The sequence below is a fragment of the Thalassophryne amazonica genome, chromosome 19 (assembly GCF_902500255.1).
Source record: "Thalassophryne amazonica chromosome 19, fThaAma1.1, whole genome shotgun sequence".
In the NCBI taxonomy this organism is placed as follows: Eukaryota; Metazoa; Chordata; class Actinopteri; order Batrachoidiformes; family Batrachoididae; genus Thalassophryne; species Thalassophryne amazonica.
This window is the reverse complement of record NC_047121.1, coordinates 38,972,643-38,993,014: the sequence shown is the minus strand read 5'-3', so window position 1 is coordinate 38,993,014 and position 20,372 is coordinate 38,972,643. Positions and strand designations below refer to the sequence as shown.

The 20,372-nt window shown below is 41.9% G+C and overlaps 1 protein-coding gene across 1 annotated transcript in view; it reads left to right on the top strand.

Moving 5' to 3' along the window:
* Positions 1–4,247: 4,247 nt before the first annotated feature.
* grin3ba (glutamate receptor, ionotropic, N-methyl-D-aspartate 3Ba) overlaps positions 4,248–20,372 on the top strand; it is a 270,268-nt gene continuing 254,143 nt past the window's right edge. Inside the window, exon 1 of the mRNA XM_034195295.1 lies at positions 4,248–4,934. Coding sequence (XP_034051186.1) covers positions 4,398–4,934 — 537 coding nt within the window. The 5' untranslated portion in view covers positions 4,248–4,397. The remainder of the gene's footprint in view (positions 4,935–20,372) is intronic.

Here is a 20,372-nt window from a genome sequence, read left to right as displayed (position 1 = left end):
TAAAAGATTAAATAAATAATAATAAAAAACATATTAAAAAAATAGAAAAATTGTGCCAATGTCCAAACAATAGAGATACAATTGATATTTATTTTAATTTATCAAGATGTTATCATTCTCTGTTCAATTTGTACTTATTTTGTAGTTTATATATATATATATATATATATATATATATATATATATATATATATATATATATATATATATATATATATATATATATATATATATATATACGAGGTCTGTTAGAAAAGTATCGGAATGATTTGGCCTTTTTTTCCATCAGAATTTTTTCAGAAACTGTTAGAGACAGGCAGCTGGAAACCATTCGAAAAATTTATCTGGCTTTCGGTGAAAATTTTACAGGCTTCACAGAGAATAAGGAGTGTTACTACAGCTTTAAGGACGGCCCACAATGGCGCACGGCGTGCCGCGCTCCGAGCCGCCATCGAGAGGCAGAAACCACCACATCATTTCTAAATGGATGGCTGTGTGGAGCCGGGACCATCGTGTGCAATTTCTCTGGTTATCACAAGAGCTGGACATCAGCCATTTTCCGGCAAATTTCACTTTTAACAAGAGATTTTGTCATGGAAAGCCGCGTGGAGGCTTCGCGCGTCACGACCGATTCGCTGATGAAGCGAGACAAAGGAACACCTCCGTTTCGGAGTGTTAGAGGACAAGTTGGGACATGCCTATCTCGGCTTTCAGTGCTTACCAGTCGAGTGAGTATGAGAGAAATTGTGGAGAGCTGGGCTTGTCCCAACTTGAATGATGAATGAAATGAATGAAACAATGACGAGAGGGGTGGAGCAGTGCTCATTCAAAGCCTGCCCACAGGTGAATGACGCAACCGACATGCGTGGAAAAACTCACGCATATGCACGAAGGTTCAAGCTTGGCTGACATAAAATGTTGATGCAGGACGTCGTGTGACTAGCAGAGAAGTTTCAGAAGAGGTCGGGATCAGCACTTTATCGGCACATTCCACTGTTAAAGGAGATTTTGTAATGAAAGATGTGCAGACGGATTTGCGCGTCACGATGCAGCCGCTCATGGCACGGGACAAACAACACCTCCGTGTTGGAAACCATTCGTAATATTCAGATGGCTTTCGGTGGCTTTTCAGTCATGTGACTATCCGAGAAATTGTGAATGAGCTGGACATGCCAGAACATGTCCTATGAGGCTTCATCACGGCGTTGCTTTGCGCCATGCGGCTCCACCGCGATGCACGGAATTCCTCCGCTCCTCTTTCCATGACAAAAACTCCTGTAACAGTGAAATGTGCCGTTCATTTCCACACTGGATGCTGTGTTTTATCCGGGATGTCATCTGACTTCCACAGGAATTGCGGAAGACGTGGACATCTGCACTTTTTCGGCACATTGAGACAGACGTGTGGAGGAATTCCGCGCATCACTGTGGAGCCGCATGGCGCAAAGCAACGCCGTGATGAAGCCTCACAGGACATGTTCTGGCATGTCCAGCTCATGCACAATTTCTCGGATAGTCACATGACTGAAAAGCCACCGAAAGCCGTCTGAAAGCCGTCTGAAAGCCATCTGAAAGCCGTCCTGTGAGACCAACACGGAGGCGCTTTTGTCCCACGCCATGAGCGGCACGGTGGCGCATCCCTCCGCTTCTCTTTCCATGAAATAAACTCCTGTAACAGTGGAATGTGCCGAAAAAATCTTGATGTCCATGTCTTCTGCCATTTTTGTGGAAATCAGACGACGTCCCGGATCACCAAAGCCTTCACGTTGGAAATGATCTGGTTGTTTCTGATGGGAAAGTGTAGTGACACGGACCCACAACAGGGGGCGTAAATGAATGGACAATGAAAGAGTCGAATATGAACACTTTACTGTTGTGAAAGAGCACAACCAAAACACAGCGGATTACAGAATTTGTGAAAACAGTCAATCCACAAAGGTGACGTGTGGGAAGGCTCGAGGAAAGAAGACGTCTGTCCTGAGAAGAACCGGAACCACACGATTTCCTCTGCCACCGAACCTGGAGAATACTGGAGCCGCCAAGTCCCGAGTCCCCAGGTGGCCACCGTCTCCGAATGTCGAATCTGGTACTGCTGGCGAGGAGCAAAAACAATAAGATGTGGGTGCGTGCACACCCAGTAACAACAAAGGTGGAGAATCCACCTCCACCTCTCACACACACTCGTGCAGCTCCTGTCTTAAACACTTATCTGGTTGGGGTGTGAAGCGAAGCCGTCGCTGATTACGCCAACCTCACTGATAAGGCACTCCACAGGAAAGCAGCTGTAAAATGAATTCAGACTAAGACACAATTAGATTCTGGCTGAGGATATTACCTTCACAGGTAGATGATATCTCGGCAACGAGGTGGAGATGACGTCCGGTTTTTATGGAGTGGAATGATGAAGTGTAGATGGGTGACAGCTGTCATGAGATAATGAGTGACAGCTGTCACCCCCGGCTGTGTCCGTGGCGGCGGCGCCCTCTCGTGCCTGAAGTCCGCACCTCTGGTGGTGGGCCAGCAGTACCTCCTCTTCTGGCGGCCCACATAACAGTTTTAGTGGGGTGTCAGCCTGTCGATCGGTGCTCGGAGTGCGCTGCGCCCTCAGCCACTGTGGGCGGTCTTTAAACTGGCTGGAGCACTCCTTAATCTGTGTAATCCCCATAAAGTCATCCCTGAAAGCCATCTGAATTTTCCGAATGGTGTCCACCTGGAGGTCTCTCACAGTTTCTGGAAAAATTTGATCCAGCAAAGCTCCAAATCGTTCAGACATTTATTCGCAATAAAAATCCGACGAGAGGTGGACCACTGCTCACACAAAGCCTGCTCACAGGTGAATGATGCAACCGACAGGCGTGGAAAAACTCACGCATGCGCACGAAGGTTCAAGCTTGGCTGATGCAATCACACGTGTTTCAAATCCATATGGTTTTTGAAAAAAATAAAAAGGTTGGATACTTTTCTAACAGACCTCGTATATAATTAGACATTTCTTGCTACTTACATTAACTGATGAGATTCTAGTGTCTTGCAATCTGTACATGTTCAGTTGAGCTCCTCAGTGTTGTCAACTGATAGCCTCACAAGGCCCACAATGGAAATAAGCATTTATGCTGTATTGTGTCATCCATGTATCATTGATATACTCACCTTTCTGTGTTTATATTGATTTTATAAAATAAACTCAATCAATCAACCTGAACATGGATGAGTGAGAACCTCCACAAACACCACTGTCCAAATACTTATGGAGCTGACTGTATGTGGCATGCAACAAAAAGTGGTTTGGGGGTAAAAATGTGACTCCTCGTGGAAATACCAGCCCAGTCTCACATTTTATTTCATGCCCCCATCACAAAAAGTGCTTAATTTTCGTGACACGATTTTTAAATTGTGCTATTTGTAATCTTCCCCTTCTCCGAACTCTAACCATATGGCGTAAGTCTCTACCCTCCCCTAACCCTAACCCCACATATCCCCCAAACACCCCACATTTCGTGCCTCCATCACGAAATGAATTTGTGCCCCTTACGAAAAGCGCCCATTTTCATGCCCCCACTTATGAACCCATAGGTTAATGTACTTTTCTTAACGCCACCACGAACTGCTGTGACATGCGAATTTTGAATATTTATGTTCAAAGTTGAAGAGGTGATGCATCTAAAAAAATCTTTAGTATTTATGATGTTGCTGAAAAGGCGCAGAATGTGACCCCTTTAAAGCCGCCTTTATGACACTTAAGCACATATAATTCTTAAACTGTAAGCATAATTTAGAAAGCTTAGATAGTTTCTCCAGCCATAAAACTTGTTCAGAGGGGGGCAAAGCTAATTTCGAAGACTGGAGTTTTTTTTATCATAAAATTTACACTCATAAAATATCACGAGTGGACCATCTGTGACTGGAAGAAAACATTAAGGGCAAATTCTTGCCGGATCCGGCGGAGGAGGACGGAAATGTTACCGGACGAGTCGTCATTAAAATTCAACAAGAGGCTGCGCGCGGCTTTGTGAGAGGTTACATTATTACGCACACGCACGCGCGCCGACTTCACAGCTGGTGCGCTTTCCTTCCTCAGGCGCACAGACTGGCAGAGAGGAGAGGTGTGCGCGCTGCTCCTCCACAGCCGCGCGTCTCTTCCCCCTCCATCCCTTGTTCACATCAAAACTTTGAGGAGGTGCGCGCACAGACGGATCACCGCTGACAGGCGCGCATCGACGCACAGGGACGTGAAAAAAGGGGGAATATCAACTCCGAGAAAAGCAAGAGAAGCGGGGAGAAAGAAAGAAAGGGAGCTATGCCATCTCCCGCCGAGTGGAGCCCAGTCCTCCTCCTTCTTCTCCTCCTCCTCCTCCTCCTCCTCCTCCTCCTCCTCTGTCGCGCGTCGGAGCTGCAGCATGGTGTCTCTCTCTGGACTCTGGACCTACTGCTTCGCCCCCGGGAGAGCTCATCTTCTCTTCCTCTCCCTCAGACCGCTCCTGCTGCTGCTGCTCCTGCTGAGGGTGTTCTCCTCCCCCGAGCCGTGCTTCCCTCACCCGCAGCCGTGCCACATCCTCCTCGCCCGGATCGGACACACCGTGCGCCTCGGTGCGCTCCTGCCGACCCGTCAGCCGGCACGGATACAAAATGCGCTCAACCGCGCCCTGGCCAGCCTCCGGCACCAGAGCGCAGGGGGAGACTCCACCACGACCTCCCAGACGCCTCCTCTGCTCCCCTACAATTTGAGCCTGGAGATGGTGGCTCGTACCCCTGCAGGAGGAGACCCGGAGTCGTTGTCCCGTAGCGCCTGTCAGGACCTGGTGGTCAGGGGGGTGTCCGCCGTGCTCGCCTTCCCTCGCTCGAGAGAGGAGCTGATCCAGGTGGAGTTCCTCTCCTCCTTCGTGGAAATCCCCTTCATCTCCATCCTGGAGGACACAGAACCCCTGCTGACCAAGGTATGTGTGTGTGTGCGTGCGCACATGGACCTGTGGCACAGCAAAGCGTGTAACAGTGACTGATTCGCTCACATTTCTTTCTTTTGATTTCTTTTTTTGCCTCTCGCAGCTCGATGAGCACCAATCCGTGGCCCAAAAATATTTCCATTATGAGGTTTATTAGAGATTTGGCACTGACTGATGAGGCTTTGAATGATCCATTAGCCTGTGGCAAAGGTGTGTATGCGTAAAAGTGTGTGTGTATGCGTGTGTGAGAGCTGGAGCAAAAGTGCGCACACAAGGAAAAAAAACCTGATTTAATAGACTTAGCAGAGTAATACTGATAATGATAATAAGAAGGTGTGAAATGGATCTTCTTCAGATTTCCCTGAACACCTTCTTGCACTGCAGAGTTTGTGGTTCAGGCTGATCCGAGCTATGCTGGTGAACCTGCAGGGCCCTCCAACATGCAACTTTGATATCTGGCAGCTGTTGGGCTGAATTCTGAAGTTATTTTTTTGCTTTCTGTGTGTGTCTGTGTTAATGTTATTTTATCTACTTTTTGCATTTAAACGACATCCACAAAATCTCATAATTCCATGTTTATGAATGTAGGAATTCTCATGCTTTTAAGTCTAATTTAAGGAAGTTTAAAGCTGCAGTGATGTAAATTTAACAAGTTCGTATTGGAGAATCTTGTTTCAGTTGCTTTCAAGGTCATATTCTAGGGTTTGTTTGTCCTCCAGCAGTGAGAGACACGCCCACTGTTGGAGGAGGGGGCGTGGCAAGCAGCAGGTGTTTCATTTCAAGCAAATTTTACAGATCTGGAAATGAGCAGTGGTAATAATCTGACTGATTAAATATTGAGATGCCGACAGCAGAAAAGCTGTCATATGGCGGCGCGACTCACGTTTGCCTCAATACGGATGACGGACTGCTTCAAGTTTATAGCACATAAACAATGTCAAATGTATATGTGTTGTCTTTAATTTTGATGTGTGCCATTATTACGGTAAACAAGTAATAACTGTGGATTAATTGCTGTATTCTGAGGTAATTGGAGTGTAAACGTAATCTCGTTGTTGCATTTGTAATGAAAATGATAATAACTCTCATTCCATTCCATTCCATACCGACAGTGGTGGGCACAGCTCCGCTAATCCGCTAACCGCTAATTGGCGAAGCTAATGTTTTCATTCCCAGATTAGCTTTTCGGATAACTTTGAAAACCATTGAACTTTGAAATCCAAAATGTTGTTCTGCTAACTTTCAGTCAGCTAACTTTTTTTTTTTCTTCTGGTAAAGTGAGTAAATGTAATGGTTAAAAACATTTGTAAACCCCAAAATCATGCATGTTCATTCCTGTTTATGAACACAGAGAGCTAGCTAACACTTCCAGTTCACAGGTCAAAGCACACAAGCGCTACACATGAAGTTACATGGTGGACAAAAACATTATGTAAACAGCACAAAAGTCAGTCTTTTTATTTATGTATTTTTTGTGCATTTGTTTTGTCTTTGTGAACGTAATACGGTTGAGCCGTAGCTCCGTTAATGGTTTATAAATCTATAATGTAGAGACAAACTGTGACTTCTAGCACTTTAATGCTTTTGATAAATATGATGACAGTGTTTGGGGTTTTATTTTTTATTTATTTATTTTTCGTGTGTTCGTTTTGTGTTCATGATCGCCTTCAAATTTACCCAGCAGCCCCTCGAAACTGGCTTACCATTAGCCGGCAGTGTACAGAGTCAATACTAAAAGTTAGCTTTAAGTCGTTAGTAGTAACTTCTGCTATTTTTTTTTTTTTTTTTTTTGGTTCATCAGTTTAGTGTTATAAAAGTTAACTTTTCAGTTAGTGTTGAATGGTTATTGAAGCTAACTTTTCAGTTAGCTGTGCCTGTCACTGCTAGTTACAGCAAAAATACTGTCGTCTACAGCAGCAGGTGCATGATATCGTCAGATGTGGTCATTTGCGGTCACAGACAATTTGCTTAATTGAAGATACAACAGAGAGCATTTTTGGACAGCACTACCTTAAAACAGGAAGCTCTGGCTCTAACAGCTGCTTTAAAAGTGAACTTTTTGTGAAGCTGTAGCTTAATTTCTCTCTGTAACATCACACAAATTATTCACACTTACCTGATTAAAACTGGGGTGACTGCACTGAAACAGTACATCTTGTACTGCCCATCTTCTCTCATTTTTAAAGATAAAACATCCAGTTTTTCATCGATGCTGCAGCAGGCATTAAAAGTTGAACATTTTTTAATTTTTGACAGCAAGTGCAATCACAATGTGTGGCTGGCAAGCTCACAGCCAGTGGTGGGGTAATTTTCCATCGTCCTCTAACTAGAAACAATACATTTGGTTTGCAGTCTGCAGTTTACTGCCAATATGCGATTCCAGCATGAGCTGATGTATGCAGTTATGAGACCAACTGAGAAAAAGAAACAAAACTGCAGTCACATCTGATAAGTGGGATTGTCAATGTCAGTTTACATGCATACGAGTGCCTTAAAACAGTGGAGATGGGTGTTTTGAAACTGTGGCAAAAACACGCAAATACTGGGTGTAATGTTCCCTGATAGGAAATGGTAAGACCTGAACAGAGACAATGCAGACAGTGGCAGTGTTAAATATTTGTGTTTGTACAGCTATTTGTAACAGCCAATTGGCCTCTGTGTGTGTGTGTGTGTGTGTGTGTGTGTGTGTGTGTGTGTGTGTGTGTGTGTGTGTGTGTGTGTGTGTGTGTGTGTGTGCGTGCGTGCGTGCACATGTGCGACTTCGATCACGAAAAAACCAGGGAGAGCTGACATTTACTGTTTGGTATGCTTATGTATTGTGAGTCAAGGATGAATGTTGCCAAAATGGAACATTGATAGGACAAATATTTTTGGAGAAGCTATTATTAGGTAACAACACTGAACAATGGATGTTGCTATCTACACATTCCAGCAGGGGGCGTGAGTGTGGTGAGTGATTTTATTTAGTATGTTCAATGCAAGTACATAATATAATCGTAAATATGTTAAAAATACATGGATGGCACAAGAAAGTGAAAATACTTATTTTCATTGTGGTCATTTAAAAATCAAATGACACACTTAGTTGTCTCCCTGCTCCAACACACCTGAATCCAATGAAAGACTCATTAAAGGTCTGCTAACGAGTCTTTCATTGGATTCAGGTGTGTTGGAGCAGGGAGACAACTAAGAGTGTCAGGAAGGTGGCTCTCAAGGACCGAACTTGGCCACCCCTGGTGTATATGATAAAAAGCACCTAAACAATTTATAAATACATTAAGACAGTAAATTAACATTAAAAATTACATAATTAAGAGGAAATAAAAGGGTTGAGTTCCCCTTCTAAAAATTGTTGAGGTGTAAGGTTCTAAAAACATTCTGGACTCACAAGTCATTCCAACTCATTATACAAGCTTTGTTTAATTTATTTCCACCTTTGCAAAATGTCAGCTACCTATTTTATAAACACTACCTAATCTAGAGCCAGTGGATCCCCATAGGTAACACGCTAGTTTATTATTAATAACTAATGCTTTCATCACTTGCAAAAAAAAAAAAAATCTGCATTACATTGGAAATTGTGCTCTATAAAAATTGGCAGCCTTGTTAAGAATGTTTGATTTCAAGGTTACTAATGAAAAAAATCTGTTTATAAGACACCCGTTGACCTGCCATTCGCACACTGAGAAGGTGCACAATACGACCCCCATGACTGACTGACCCTGGAGTCTGTGTTCTTGTTGCTTTTCTCAGTCTGTCAGTGGAGGCACTGATAAATTAAAGCTGCAGAGCGGTTTTGGTGGCTGCAGTTTGTGCGCGTATGATGATGTGTGAGTAGAACAGCGTGCATGATTATAGGCTGCCAATAAGCGTGTGTGTCATGTTAGTATTCCCAGCAGCAGTCGGAGCTGCTCGCCAGTCAGTCAGTCCAACTACAGTCATATCTGCCGCTGTTCAACCGAGCAGCCAACTGCATCTCTCTGACACAGGCTCAAGAAACCACACGCAGATTTCTTACACGAGTGTATAAAGACTTTAAATATTCAGGTTCAGCTTTATAGGAAACCCGAGGGAGAGAGGAGGACCGCCTGAAATCTTTGTCCTGTCGCATCTCATTGTCAACAATGGATTCCTTATTCGATTTCAGTAAAGCTTGCATGAATGAGGAGTTGCACCACTTGATGTCAATGCCAGTAGATAAGGAGAAGGAGGCAGAAGGCAGAATGCAGGAAGGGTTGAAGGGATGTTTTTTTAGCTCTGCAGAACTCTACAGAACAAAAGAGCAACAAAACTCACTCTCTTTCTCCAGTTTAAGCATTTTTACCATATTTTCCGGAGTATAAGTCATTATTTTTGTTTTAGTTTGGGAGATCCTGCAACTTATACACTGAAAAGACACACTTTCAGTCCTAATAATAAGAATGATAACTGTAATTATTTATATAGGACTTTCTCAGGAATCAAAGCAGTAAACACAATAACAACCTCCCACATTTAAAGAATAATTGCCAACAATTTAAAGTATGCTACAACAATGCAAAAAATCATAAAGTAAAGAGCTGATAAAACTGAAAAAAAGGTATGATTTATATTCCAGAGCACCATATATAGGTTTTTCCTCTTTAACAGGCATTTTAAGGGATTCAATTCAATTTATTTTAGTTTATATAGTGACAAATCAAAACAAAGCTGCCTCGAGGAGCTTCACACAAGTAAGATCTAACCTTACCAACCCCTAGAGCAAGCACACAAGCGACAGTGGTAAGGAAAAACTCCCTCTGATGATATTGATGAAGAAACCTCAAGCAGACCAGACTCAGAGGGGTAACACACTGCTTAGGCCATTTTACCAAAAGGTTTACAATACAGAACTCCAATAATTGATGAGAGTCCATGCAGGGACGATTTATATTCTGGAAAATATGGGGCCCTAGTTTATCAGCTGTGCCATTTGTGTCTCTGGGTCCTTGGCCTTTGAGATGGAGAGCTGCCAGGGAAGAGCTTATGGAGTCATGAGGTAGGTGGACAGAGGTGTTTGGTGAACCCAATACCTTTGCATGAGAGCAAAAGTCCAAGACCTGACTTACTGCTTAGTTGTGAGACTTGGACACTACCTACTGATCAAAGGTAAAAACTGGATGTCATTGGTACAAGATTTCTTTGGAGGATCCTTGGGTACAGCTGAAATGACTTTGCGTCAAACAAACAATTACCAATGGAGACTAAGAACTTTTCATACCTGAAAGCCCAGAACAAAATCCGTACCAAGATTCATGCTTGGATATGTTTGGTTAGGCTAGTTTAATTTCACACTGCAATGTGTTTGCACTGAAGATCTTTTCGTGGCATACTTACTATGCAGGCTGCATCTCCCTATACTTGACATTGACTGGTTTGTTGATGTATGCGTATCTGAGATATCTAACATTGGCTTCTTGCCAGTTTGGCTGATAGTTCTGTTTGAATGGAGAGAAATGACTGAATAGATTCCATTTGTTGAAAGTACACACATGAAAACAAAAAAAACATAATACATGATGGCACTTACCAACAAAAGTTAGACATTTTCAACTTATGTGCCTCAGCAATGAGGGCAAAAATATTTTATCTTTACTGAGGAGAAAAGACTGGCAGCAAGCAATGGACAATTTAAGTGCAGAGAGTCATTTGGTTTTAATCAGGTTAACTGATTGACTTGAACAAACTGTGTAATATTACAGAGAGGAATTAAGCTATAGCCTAACCTCACAAAACGTTAAGAAATTTTAGCAGCCAGAGCTTCCTGTTTGAACAGAATACTGTGAAACACACCAAAACTCTGAAGCAGCTTTCAGGTACAGTAATTAAAATTACTGTCCATTTCTTTTCTTCTATTGTTTAATGAGTGGCAAGAACCTGCCTCAGCAATTTCATGCAATTTGTCCAAAATCCAAACCTATTCCAAAATGTTTTCTCATGAGAAACAAATCAAATCATTCTTTAGTTTGATCTGGGTTGAAACCACCTGTTGTGGTCGGACCATGGTTCAAGCCAACATCCACACCTGCTGTTTTGCGTTGGATCAAACTGAAAAGTCAGATGGTCTGGAACCTAAAATGAGGCATATTGCTTAAAATATGAGAGAAAATCAGCTATGACACTTTGGCTGTGTGGGATGTTTCTTTGGGCATGATCCAGCATGCAGGTGCCTCAGTGTTGAGGACCCTAAGCAGCTGGAAAAAGCCAGGGGGTACTCACATTTCCCCTGGCAATGGCAAATAGATGCCTACATTCAAGAGGTGGGGATGGACCAGTTCCCTGGCAGGGTGGTTGCCATCCACGACCCAAGGCACTTCCATGGTGGGGTGGAATCACCTAATTTTAAGGAATATTTTTGTGTAAACAAAATGCACGCTTTGCTTATTTCTGAGTCAGTGCAACACAAATGCAGTCCAGCTTTGTAGTAAATTCATGAAATCCATTTCAGCCAGTGTCAGTGTTGATGTGTTTTATGCTCCTAGCAGCAGGAAAATGTACAGTATTTATTCCAAGGCAAACAACTGGTAGTGATAGATTAAAATAAGGGCATGGGCCAAAAACTCTTCATCATCACCAACGACAACAACAGCATCCACAAACACCGAGTGTACGTTGTTTGCCCAAGGAGTGAGCTCTGCAAAGGTCAGTGCAGAAAAATAACAGCAATAACAGTTCAGAGCAAAACTTCTACTTTAAATACAAGCACGTTCGCACACATAAGGAGATATTTGGTGGGAATATTTCATTCCACCTCTGGGAATTTGTCATTTTCTTGCTTGTATAACTAATGCTTGTCTCACGGCTAGAGTGCGAGTACATCTTTACCTCTGGCAGCTTGAAAAATATTATGAGTAATAACAGGAGGTTTGGTGAGCATGGGACAGGGTGTTTCACACAAAGTGAAAAAAACACATTTTTAACCCACAGAAACAGAGAGTTTTCATGTTTCCCTGTTTATTAAAAAAATAAAATAAAATCACAGAGCATATTTGTAATTAAAAATCCTATTTGCAATTTTGCATCGGGGACAAAGTGGTCCAGTGAATGCGGGGATGGAAAATGTATAAAACAAAACAAATGCATCTGCCAAGTACATTAACGAATCCGTCACAGAGTGATCCAAAATTCTGGGGGGGTTAAGCTTTGAAATTAGTTGGTTCTCCCTCCCTCTGAGTTTTTTTTTTTTTTTAATTGCGGACATTTTCCGTGGGGTGTTAGGAACTCAGCCAGTATTTCACTAATGAGCACATCCATCCTGGATATTACAGAGATATACACAAACATCATGACCACAGAAAACTGAAAGAGAGACATTTGCGCGCACGGGGGTTGGGGGACGGGGCTGGTTCCTCCTAAATGTCAAGTAAATTCAATCTGAATGATTATAGCCTGAAGCCAACTTTTTGGAAGTCAAAAGTCCAAGTGTAATAAAGTGTATTTAAAATGTAATTAGAGTTATGCAAATTAGTCTTTGCAGACTGATAATGTTTACAGCAATTTACATTTTCATGTCAACAAAAATACAAAATAAGTCCTATATAGCCGGCGCTTACCTCTGAATTCCGTAGTGTGAAGCAAATGGGAGTGGATGACTCCGCCTGGATGGGACGCCAGTGTGATGCAGGTTACTTCCCCCAGCCAAGGCTGGTGCCCATTTACATCTGCAAATGAAGTGTCTTTTCCAAGGACACAGACAGACAGCGTGAGTAGGATTTGAAAATGCTGGTATACAAATTTTTATAAGTAGTCTGCTTCAGAAATATAATGCACTATTTATTATGGATTTTGGCATGTTGAATTCAAATATGACAATAAAAATAGGGGAATGGCTACTGTTTCCAAGATATTTAAGTTATTTACATTTTATATCTCCATAATTGTACAGGCAGTCTGCTCTGTGTTCACTTGAGCCTGTCAGATCTTGTAGGCTAAGCAGAGTGGGTCCTGGTTTGCACTTGGATAGCAAACCACTTAGGAAGACCAGGGGTATGTTTTTTTTCTCTTTCCCATTCCCAGTTGGAACTAGAGTTGCATAAAGCGGGGCATCTTGTGTAAAACGTGTGCCAAATTCTGATGCATACCTCTACTGGGCCCACTGTGGTGACCCTGCACAGACAGAGACAGCTGCAGACAAACAGCAATGTCTACACAGTTGTATTGTAATGGAGTTTTTATGATAAAAATCATAAACATAGGTCCTACGTGCCAGCCCGGGTTTCCCTACGTGCCGGCCCGGATTTCCCTACCGGACCGGCGGGTCAAAGAGCTTTTTCTTATTATGCACCCACTCTGTGGAACGGTCTTCCTGCGACCGTGAGGCAGTCAGAGTCCGTGGACATTTTTAAGTCAAGACATATTTTTATTCTATTTCTTATGAATAGCTTTTATTTATTTTTTTTATCTGTTTTATTCTTTTGGTTGTGTTTTTAATTATGTATTTTAATTTTTAAATTTTTACTTATTTATTTTAAATTTTATATTGAACTGTTCTGTGTGAGGTGCCTTGAGGCAGCTTTTGTTGTGATTTGGTGCTTTATAAGCTGATTAAATTTAACTGAAATGGTCTTTTTGGGTTGATCTAACTGTTTGTATAATATTTGACCTGTTCTCTTATTGTAAGTCAATGCTGCAACATTGAATCTATTGACCCAAGGTGTATTCCTAGATTCTGTCAAAGATGCATTTAGCCACTTCTGATTAAAATTAAAATCCCTTCACTTATCCTCCATGATTTTTAAGGCAGTACACCCAGTAGTCTATCTTAAAAACTGGAGTCACTCAAAAATGTGAAAGATAATTTTCATTCTCAGTGGACCAAACTTAGTCTATTCTAGTTTGACAGTTGACCATTGAAATGGGTTTACTTTTCTGTGAAACATCCTCAGTTTCATGGAAAGCCTAAAAATCCCACTTCTCCGAGCCATCTCATAAACTATATCACCATGTGACTTTGTTGTTTTGCATACTGGCAAACAGGTGGAAATTAGATGGTGCCAAATCAGGAGGCCATGGGACAGTCAGTTAAACACAGTCACACATAGTCATAGGAGTCACTGACTTGTGAGCTGGGGGATTGTTCCAATTAAGAAAACTAATGAAAAGGAACCTTTAAAAGTAGTCCGTCTTGATAGCTTCATGCCATGACTTGGTGTGGTGTTGAGACCATCACCATCCCTACAAATCAAAGCACCCTGGCTCATGGAGGGGTGCATGTGAGTTTACACTGCATGGATCATCTGTGTCTGGCTCCAAGTGATGGAACCAGCACTCAGCCTCAGTTAGGCCAGTATCTCACTGGCCAGATGCTATTTGAAGAGGAACTGGAGATGTGGCTCCGTCCAGAGATGGGTGTGGTGTCTGTTTTCTGAAACCCTCCTGTCCTGCGCACCGGCAACATCTTCTGTATATTCACTTTGTGAAGTGTTTTGTAATTTGTGTCTGTAGCATGGCCCAAGCAAAGGGTCACCCCTTTGAATCTGGCCTGTTTGAGGTTTCTTCCTCAGAGAGAGTTTTTCCTTACCACTGTCACCTGTGTGCTTGTTCTGGGGGTTGGTAAGGTTAGACCTTACTTGTGTGAAGCACCTTGAGGCAACTTGTTGTGATTTGGCGCTATATAAATGAAATCATTTGAATTGAACTGAATAACTTAAACTGAAATTAGCAACTAAACATGCGAATGACACAGCTGAAACCTAATTGAAATGGTACAAATGACACGTTAGGAAGTCACCCGAAAGTCAGCCGTATTTTGAACAGACTCACAGGGAAGATGCCCACATACATATCGCGTGAGTGCTGCTCGACTGCCGTGCTGCACTCGTATGGATGTCTAATGCCACTGGCACCTGAAATTATGACATGTTTGCACAAAAAACACTCAGCTGGTATTATCAGATTCAGAATTTGTATTGTCATTATACAAAAAGTATAACGAAACTGTAAGCAGTGCCATTCAGTGAAAAAGATCCATAGGCTATGTACAAAGGTTAAAATGATAAAGTAAATAAATAGAACCAGTATAAAAAATGTAATTAATATATATTTATATGCCTGTGTGTGTGTGTGTGTGTGTGTGTGTGTGTGTGTGTGTGTGTGTGTGTGTGTGTGTGTGTGTGTGTGTGTGTGTGTGTGTGTGTGTGTGTGTGTGTGTGTGTGTGTGTGTGTGTGTGTGTATGTGTGTGTGTGTGTAAAATTTTGATTGCACAGTTATTCACAGCTGAAGAGCATTTATTGCACAGGGAGGAATATTGCACAATTTGGAGAAGGGGCATACTGTTCAGTGCTCATTTATTATTGCAACAGCCCTGGGATTATCTTGCTCTTATGTGAATAGATGCTGTGGAAATTCCCCAACTGTACCCACTAAGAAACTGCCTTGTATATAATAATAAAATAAAATTCATAATAAAATCATAATAAATAAACAATAAATAATAATGAATAATAATAACAAAGCCTACTGTGGCTCCACTGAGGGAAAAAAATAAAAAGGAAGAAAACTGTGAACAGGTCACTCACCCACTTGTAGAATGATTTCCCACAGGATGAAATATGTAATGTCCAATGGTCCATGCCATAAAAGAGGTCCTGGCTGGCATGTCATGAATGGATGATGCTCAGTGGCCAGCTGTAGGATGAATTATGTAATGTCCAGCAGATAAGAGCTCCTGGTAGGCACCATCACGCACAGATGACACATGACATCCTCCTATGGACAAATGTCCTTCTTGGTTCTTGGGAATGGACAGTATTCATCCAAGGCTGTGCTGAAGCCCACCTTTGTGTGTCCGGGCTGGCCATGCATGCAAATTGCTAACAGCCACCAGCGTGAAACTTTTTCCCATTGAGGTTCTGACTTAGAAGAGAAAAAATAGATCATCCCAGCTACCATGGAGAGGTGTCCAGCCAATGAACATGCATGCACATGTGTCAGCAATTGAGCTACAGCTGCTGGGCTTCCTTGGCTACTTCTAGAAGCACAATCGCTCTCCAATCATCTTCATCATTTTGACATGGTACCAGGGCAGCTCATGTGTGACTCCCACAAGGAATATCAGATCCTCATTTCTGTCTCCAATCACTTACAATATAGTTTTATCCATTGTCAACCCCTCACAAAGTTCTCTCAAGATTTTTGCACATTATGTTATGCAGGGACTTCATTCAAAGGGTTTTGCAATTCATGCGATGGCTCTGAGTATTTAACAAGAACCACTGTCGCCTCACCAACTTTGAACTATTTAAAATTCAGTGACACCACGGGACTCATGTGAGGGAATGGTGCCACCCAGTGAATGTTTCGCAAATGCTATTCGCAAGCTATTGCAGCCCAGTAAGATAATACCCTTAAAAAACATTCTGGGATAGTTAGATCTTCTTTGAAAAGCTTTGGTTTCTTTCTTAACATGACAAAACTCATGAACCTTTGATAAGGGTTCAGAAGAAGTGGCACCCACAAAGCAGAAACCTTTGACATGAAAAGTTCTCATCTCCCTCTTGAAAGATTTAAACATTACCCATTGTACTTCTAGCCTATGTTCCATCACCATGTGCTGGATATCGTCAGTGTTTTGTTCAGTGGTGGTAGTTGCGAGCTCTACTGGGTCATTGACAAAAGTCTTTCTACTCCTCTTAAAGTCATCTGTCTTTTGGTTGTTGATAAAGCTGGAGGGACATCATGTATGATGCAGCAACCACACTGACATGAAAGTCCTTGAGCTTTAAATGCTTGTCCTGCAGATACAAGATGACAACACACTGCCTTGTGTGCTCCCCCTCCCCCATTTTGGTATATACTCACCAGCAACAACTGTTAAAATATCTTAAAGAAAATATAATTCTGCATGATAAAAAAAAACCCCAATGCAACTGGTTAACAAAAGAGTTTGAATAAACACAAAATTTCATTCATCTGGCACACGATCCTTTCAGCTGACCCTTAAACCTTTCTTTCTTGTGGTGACTCTAAAGGTGCCGTCGAAGGACTGTCAGAATCATGAGTTATTATGATGAAAAATGGGAAACTTTCTGCACCAGTGAGCAGAAAACAGAAAAAGAGACAGGCAAAGGGACAGAAAGTCAGCTTTGGAAGACTGTTATCCATCTACATTCTTCTGTCTCTGCTTAGTCAGTCGGTACTTTAGGATGTCACGATGCGCCTCAGCAAAGGAAGTGCTTATTCCTCCCAATCTACTTAAGCTAATTAGAAGTACAGTGTGACCCTCAGCTGTAAATCTCTCCTGTTGATCTATGGAAGAAAGGACGGGAGGAGGAAAGGAGAAAGGACGAAGAGGCCGAGGGGAAAGAAAAAGGAAACAGGCTTGTTATTCCCATCACAGCCATAATGGCTATTTGTGGTGCTGATTTGTTCATCAGTTGCCTTTCGCGGAATGAGGGTAAGAGATGAAATTTAGGATATTTAACGTTTAAGTAGAGGAATGGAAAATAACCTTAATTAACCTAAAAAATGAAAGTGAATTGGTTTTAGAATTGGTATTCTGGTAGCACATGCTGTCGCTATGGTCGACAGTCATTATCAAATCAAAGTATTTTGTTGCCCATTTGCCAGCGGATTTAACTGAAAACAGACTCCTGCAAAATCTCGGTCCTTTTAGCAGCGCAGCCTCGCCAAACAATTCAAAATTCACAGATAATATCACAGAAATAATTTTTGCAGATCATGATGTCTACTCCGGAAGTGTGTTATCGTGGTGAGCCGGAGGAAATGGTTTGTGCTGATTCCTGAATGTGATTAGATGAGAGGGGCGTGATGTTATGAATTCATTATTGTCATTCTTCACAGTGGTAATAAGTGTCTTCCTGCAGCCTGCTATCTGCCACTCCACTCTCACTCTTACACTTAATACTACTGATATATACGTTCAAATTCCACTGCAAAGCATTACGTACACGGTTGGATTTCACAGTGTCTAATCTGTGTATTTTTTGTTGCTCTTTGATTTTTCACTCACTTCCATTATTTCCACATTAAATGTTAAATATTACCTGCAGTGGAAAAAATAAAAGCATTTTACTCATATTTCACAGTGCACGTTTTACCTGCCCTCTTGTTTTCCTCCCTGTGTGTTGCATTTTTCAAATGGCTGAAAGCATATTTGCTTTCCTCCTGTTATTTTTACTCCTTGAAATTTTAGACTTTTAAAAATAAATCAGTAAAAGTTTGCTCTTTACAGTTGAAATTCCTGTGAGAAACTGCATGAATACAATATTTAGAGTTGAAATTTATATGTTCCTACCCTTTGGAAAGCCTAGATATGCACTCTGTAAAATGCAGTGAGTTAGATGGACAGACTGACTGAATGACTCCTTCATCTCTGGTTTGTTAACACAATAACTCAACAAGTGCCATCATCTTGTAACTCATTGAAATAAAATGGTATATAAAGAGGATAAACTCATTCAAATGAAGATCCACGTAAAAAGCTACTTAGTTTTCCTTGTGTTATGTCCCATAGACATGTCTGCCACCTGCAGGTTCGATAGTGGTTGTGGGATTGATGATGGATTAGGAGCAGGTGTGTTTGTCTTTGCAAAAGACAAACCATTTCTGTACAGAAATTGATCAAATCAGAGAAGTTATTAATACTACTACTAATAATAATTTCATATAGGACTTTTCAGTATAAAATAATACAACTCCAAGTGTTTTAACAATTGTACCATAATTAAAAGCAATACAAAAATGAAAGGCATTGGAGGGCCTGTGCTCTGCACACACATAGAGATATAATTTGATATTGTGAAAGAGATATATATCAAAAATGTTTTCCTCCTCTGGGCTGAGTTGTTTTTATGACATTCTAATCACTTCTTTTGTACAAAATTATGGCAAACTATTTCCTAATCAATATGTTTGCTTGCCCTTGACCTTTGACCAAAATATAGTATGTACATACGAGGTCTGTGAGAAAAGTAACAGACCTTATAATTTTTTTCAAAAACCATATGGATTTGAATCACGTGTGATTACATCAGACATGCTTGAACCCTCGTGGGCATGCAAGAGTTTTTTCACGCCTGTCGGTTACGTCATTCGCCTGTGGGCAGGCTTTGAGGAGTGGCCCACCCTCTCGTCGATTTTTTCATTGTTTAGGAATGGCTCAGAGACTGCTGCTTTGTTTGATAAAAATTTTTTCAAAACCTGTAAGGCACAACTGAGTGGACACCATTCGATAAATTCAGCTGGTTTTCGGTGAAAATTTTAACGGCTGATGAGAGATTTTGGAGTTTTACTGTCGCCGTAAGGACGGCCCACGGCACCTGACGGCGATCTGCGCTCCGAGGCGGCGGTGTCTCGCTGTTTCAAGCTGAAAACTTCCTAATTTCAGGCTCTGTGGACCCAAGACGTCGTGAGATAACAGAGAACTTTCAGAAGAATTCGGGATCAGGTGTTTATCCAGACATTCCACTGTTAAAGGAGATTTTGTAATGAAAGAACATGCGTGCAGACTCGCATGTCGGGCTGGACCCGACCGCGGGGGGTCGCCACAGGAAAAACACCTCCATTGGAAACCTTAACGGACAAGTTGGAACATGCCCAAACTGTTAAACAATTTCTCAGATACTCACTTGTTGAAAGCCATCAAAAGCCGCCTGAATTTTACAAATGGTTTTCAACACGGAGGTGTTTTTCATGTCGCGGCGCAGACGGATTTGCCACGTCGTCACGGATCCGACTCGGCAAATTCGTCCGCACGTTCTTTCATTACAAAATCTCCTTTAACAGAGGAATGTCCGGGTAAACTCCTGATGCTGGCTTCTTCTGAAACTTCTCTGTTGTCTGACGATGTCCTGGGTGAACAGTGCTTTAAATTAGGATGTTTTCAGCTCGAAACAGCCAGACGGACACCACCTCCGACCGCGCCACGCCGATCCGCTTTGTGGGCTGTCCTTAAAGCGAAAGAAACTCCACAATCTCTCATCAGCTGTTAAACTTTACACCGAAAACCAGTTGAATTTCTCGAATAGTGTCCACATGGATATCCCTCACCGCTCCTGAAAAAATTTGATAAAGCAACGCGCGCCGTCTCCCTGCAGCTTCTCAGACAAAGAGATTCCGACAGGAGGGGGAGTCTACACCTCACTCAAAGCCTGCCCACAGGCGAATGACGTCACCGACAGGCATGACAAAACTCACGCATGCGCACGAGGGTTCAAGCTTGTCTGACGTAAAAACATATGAATCAAATCCATTTATTTTTTGAAAAAAATAAAAAGGACCGCTTTTTTTAATCACAGACCTCGTACTATACAATGCATAACATACAAATAATATATGTTTATGAGTTCAGTGGTAAGAATATTTGTTTGAGTTCAAAGCTGCAACATACCATTTAATGAGGCATCAGCTGAGTTCAAAGGTACATTCACACTTTCACTGAATGAAAATATTCT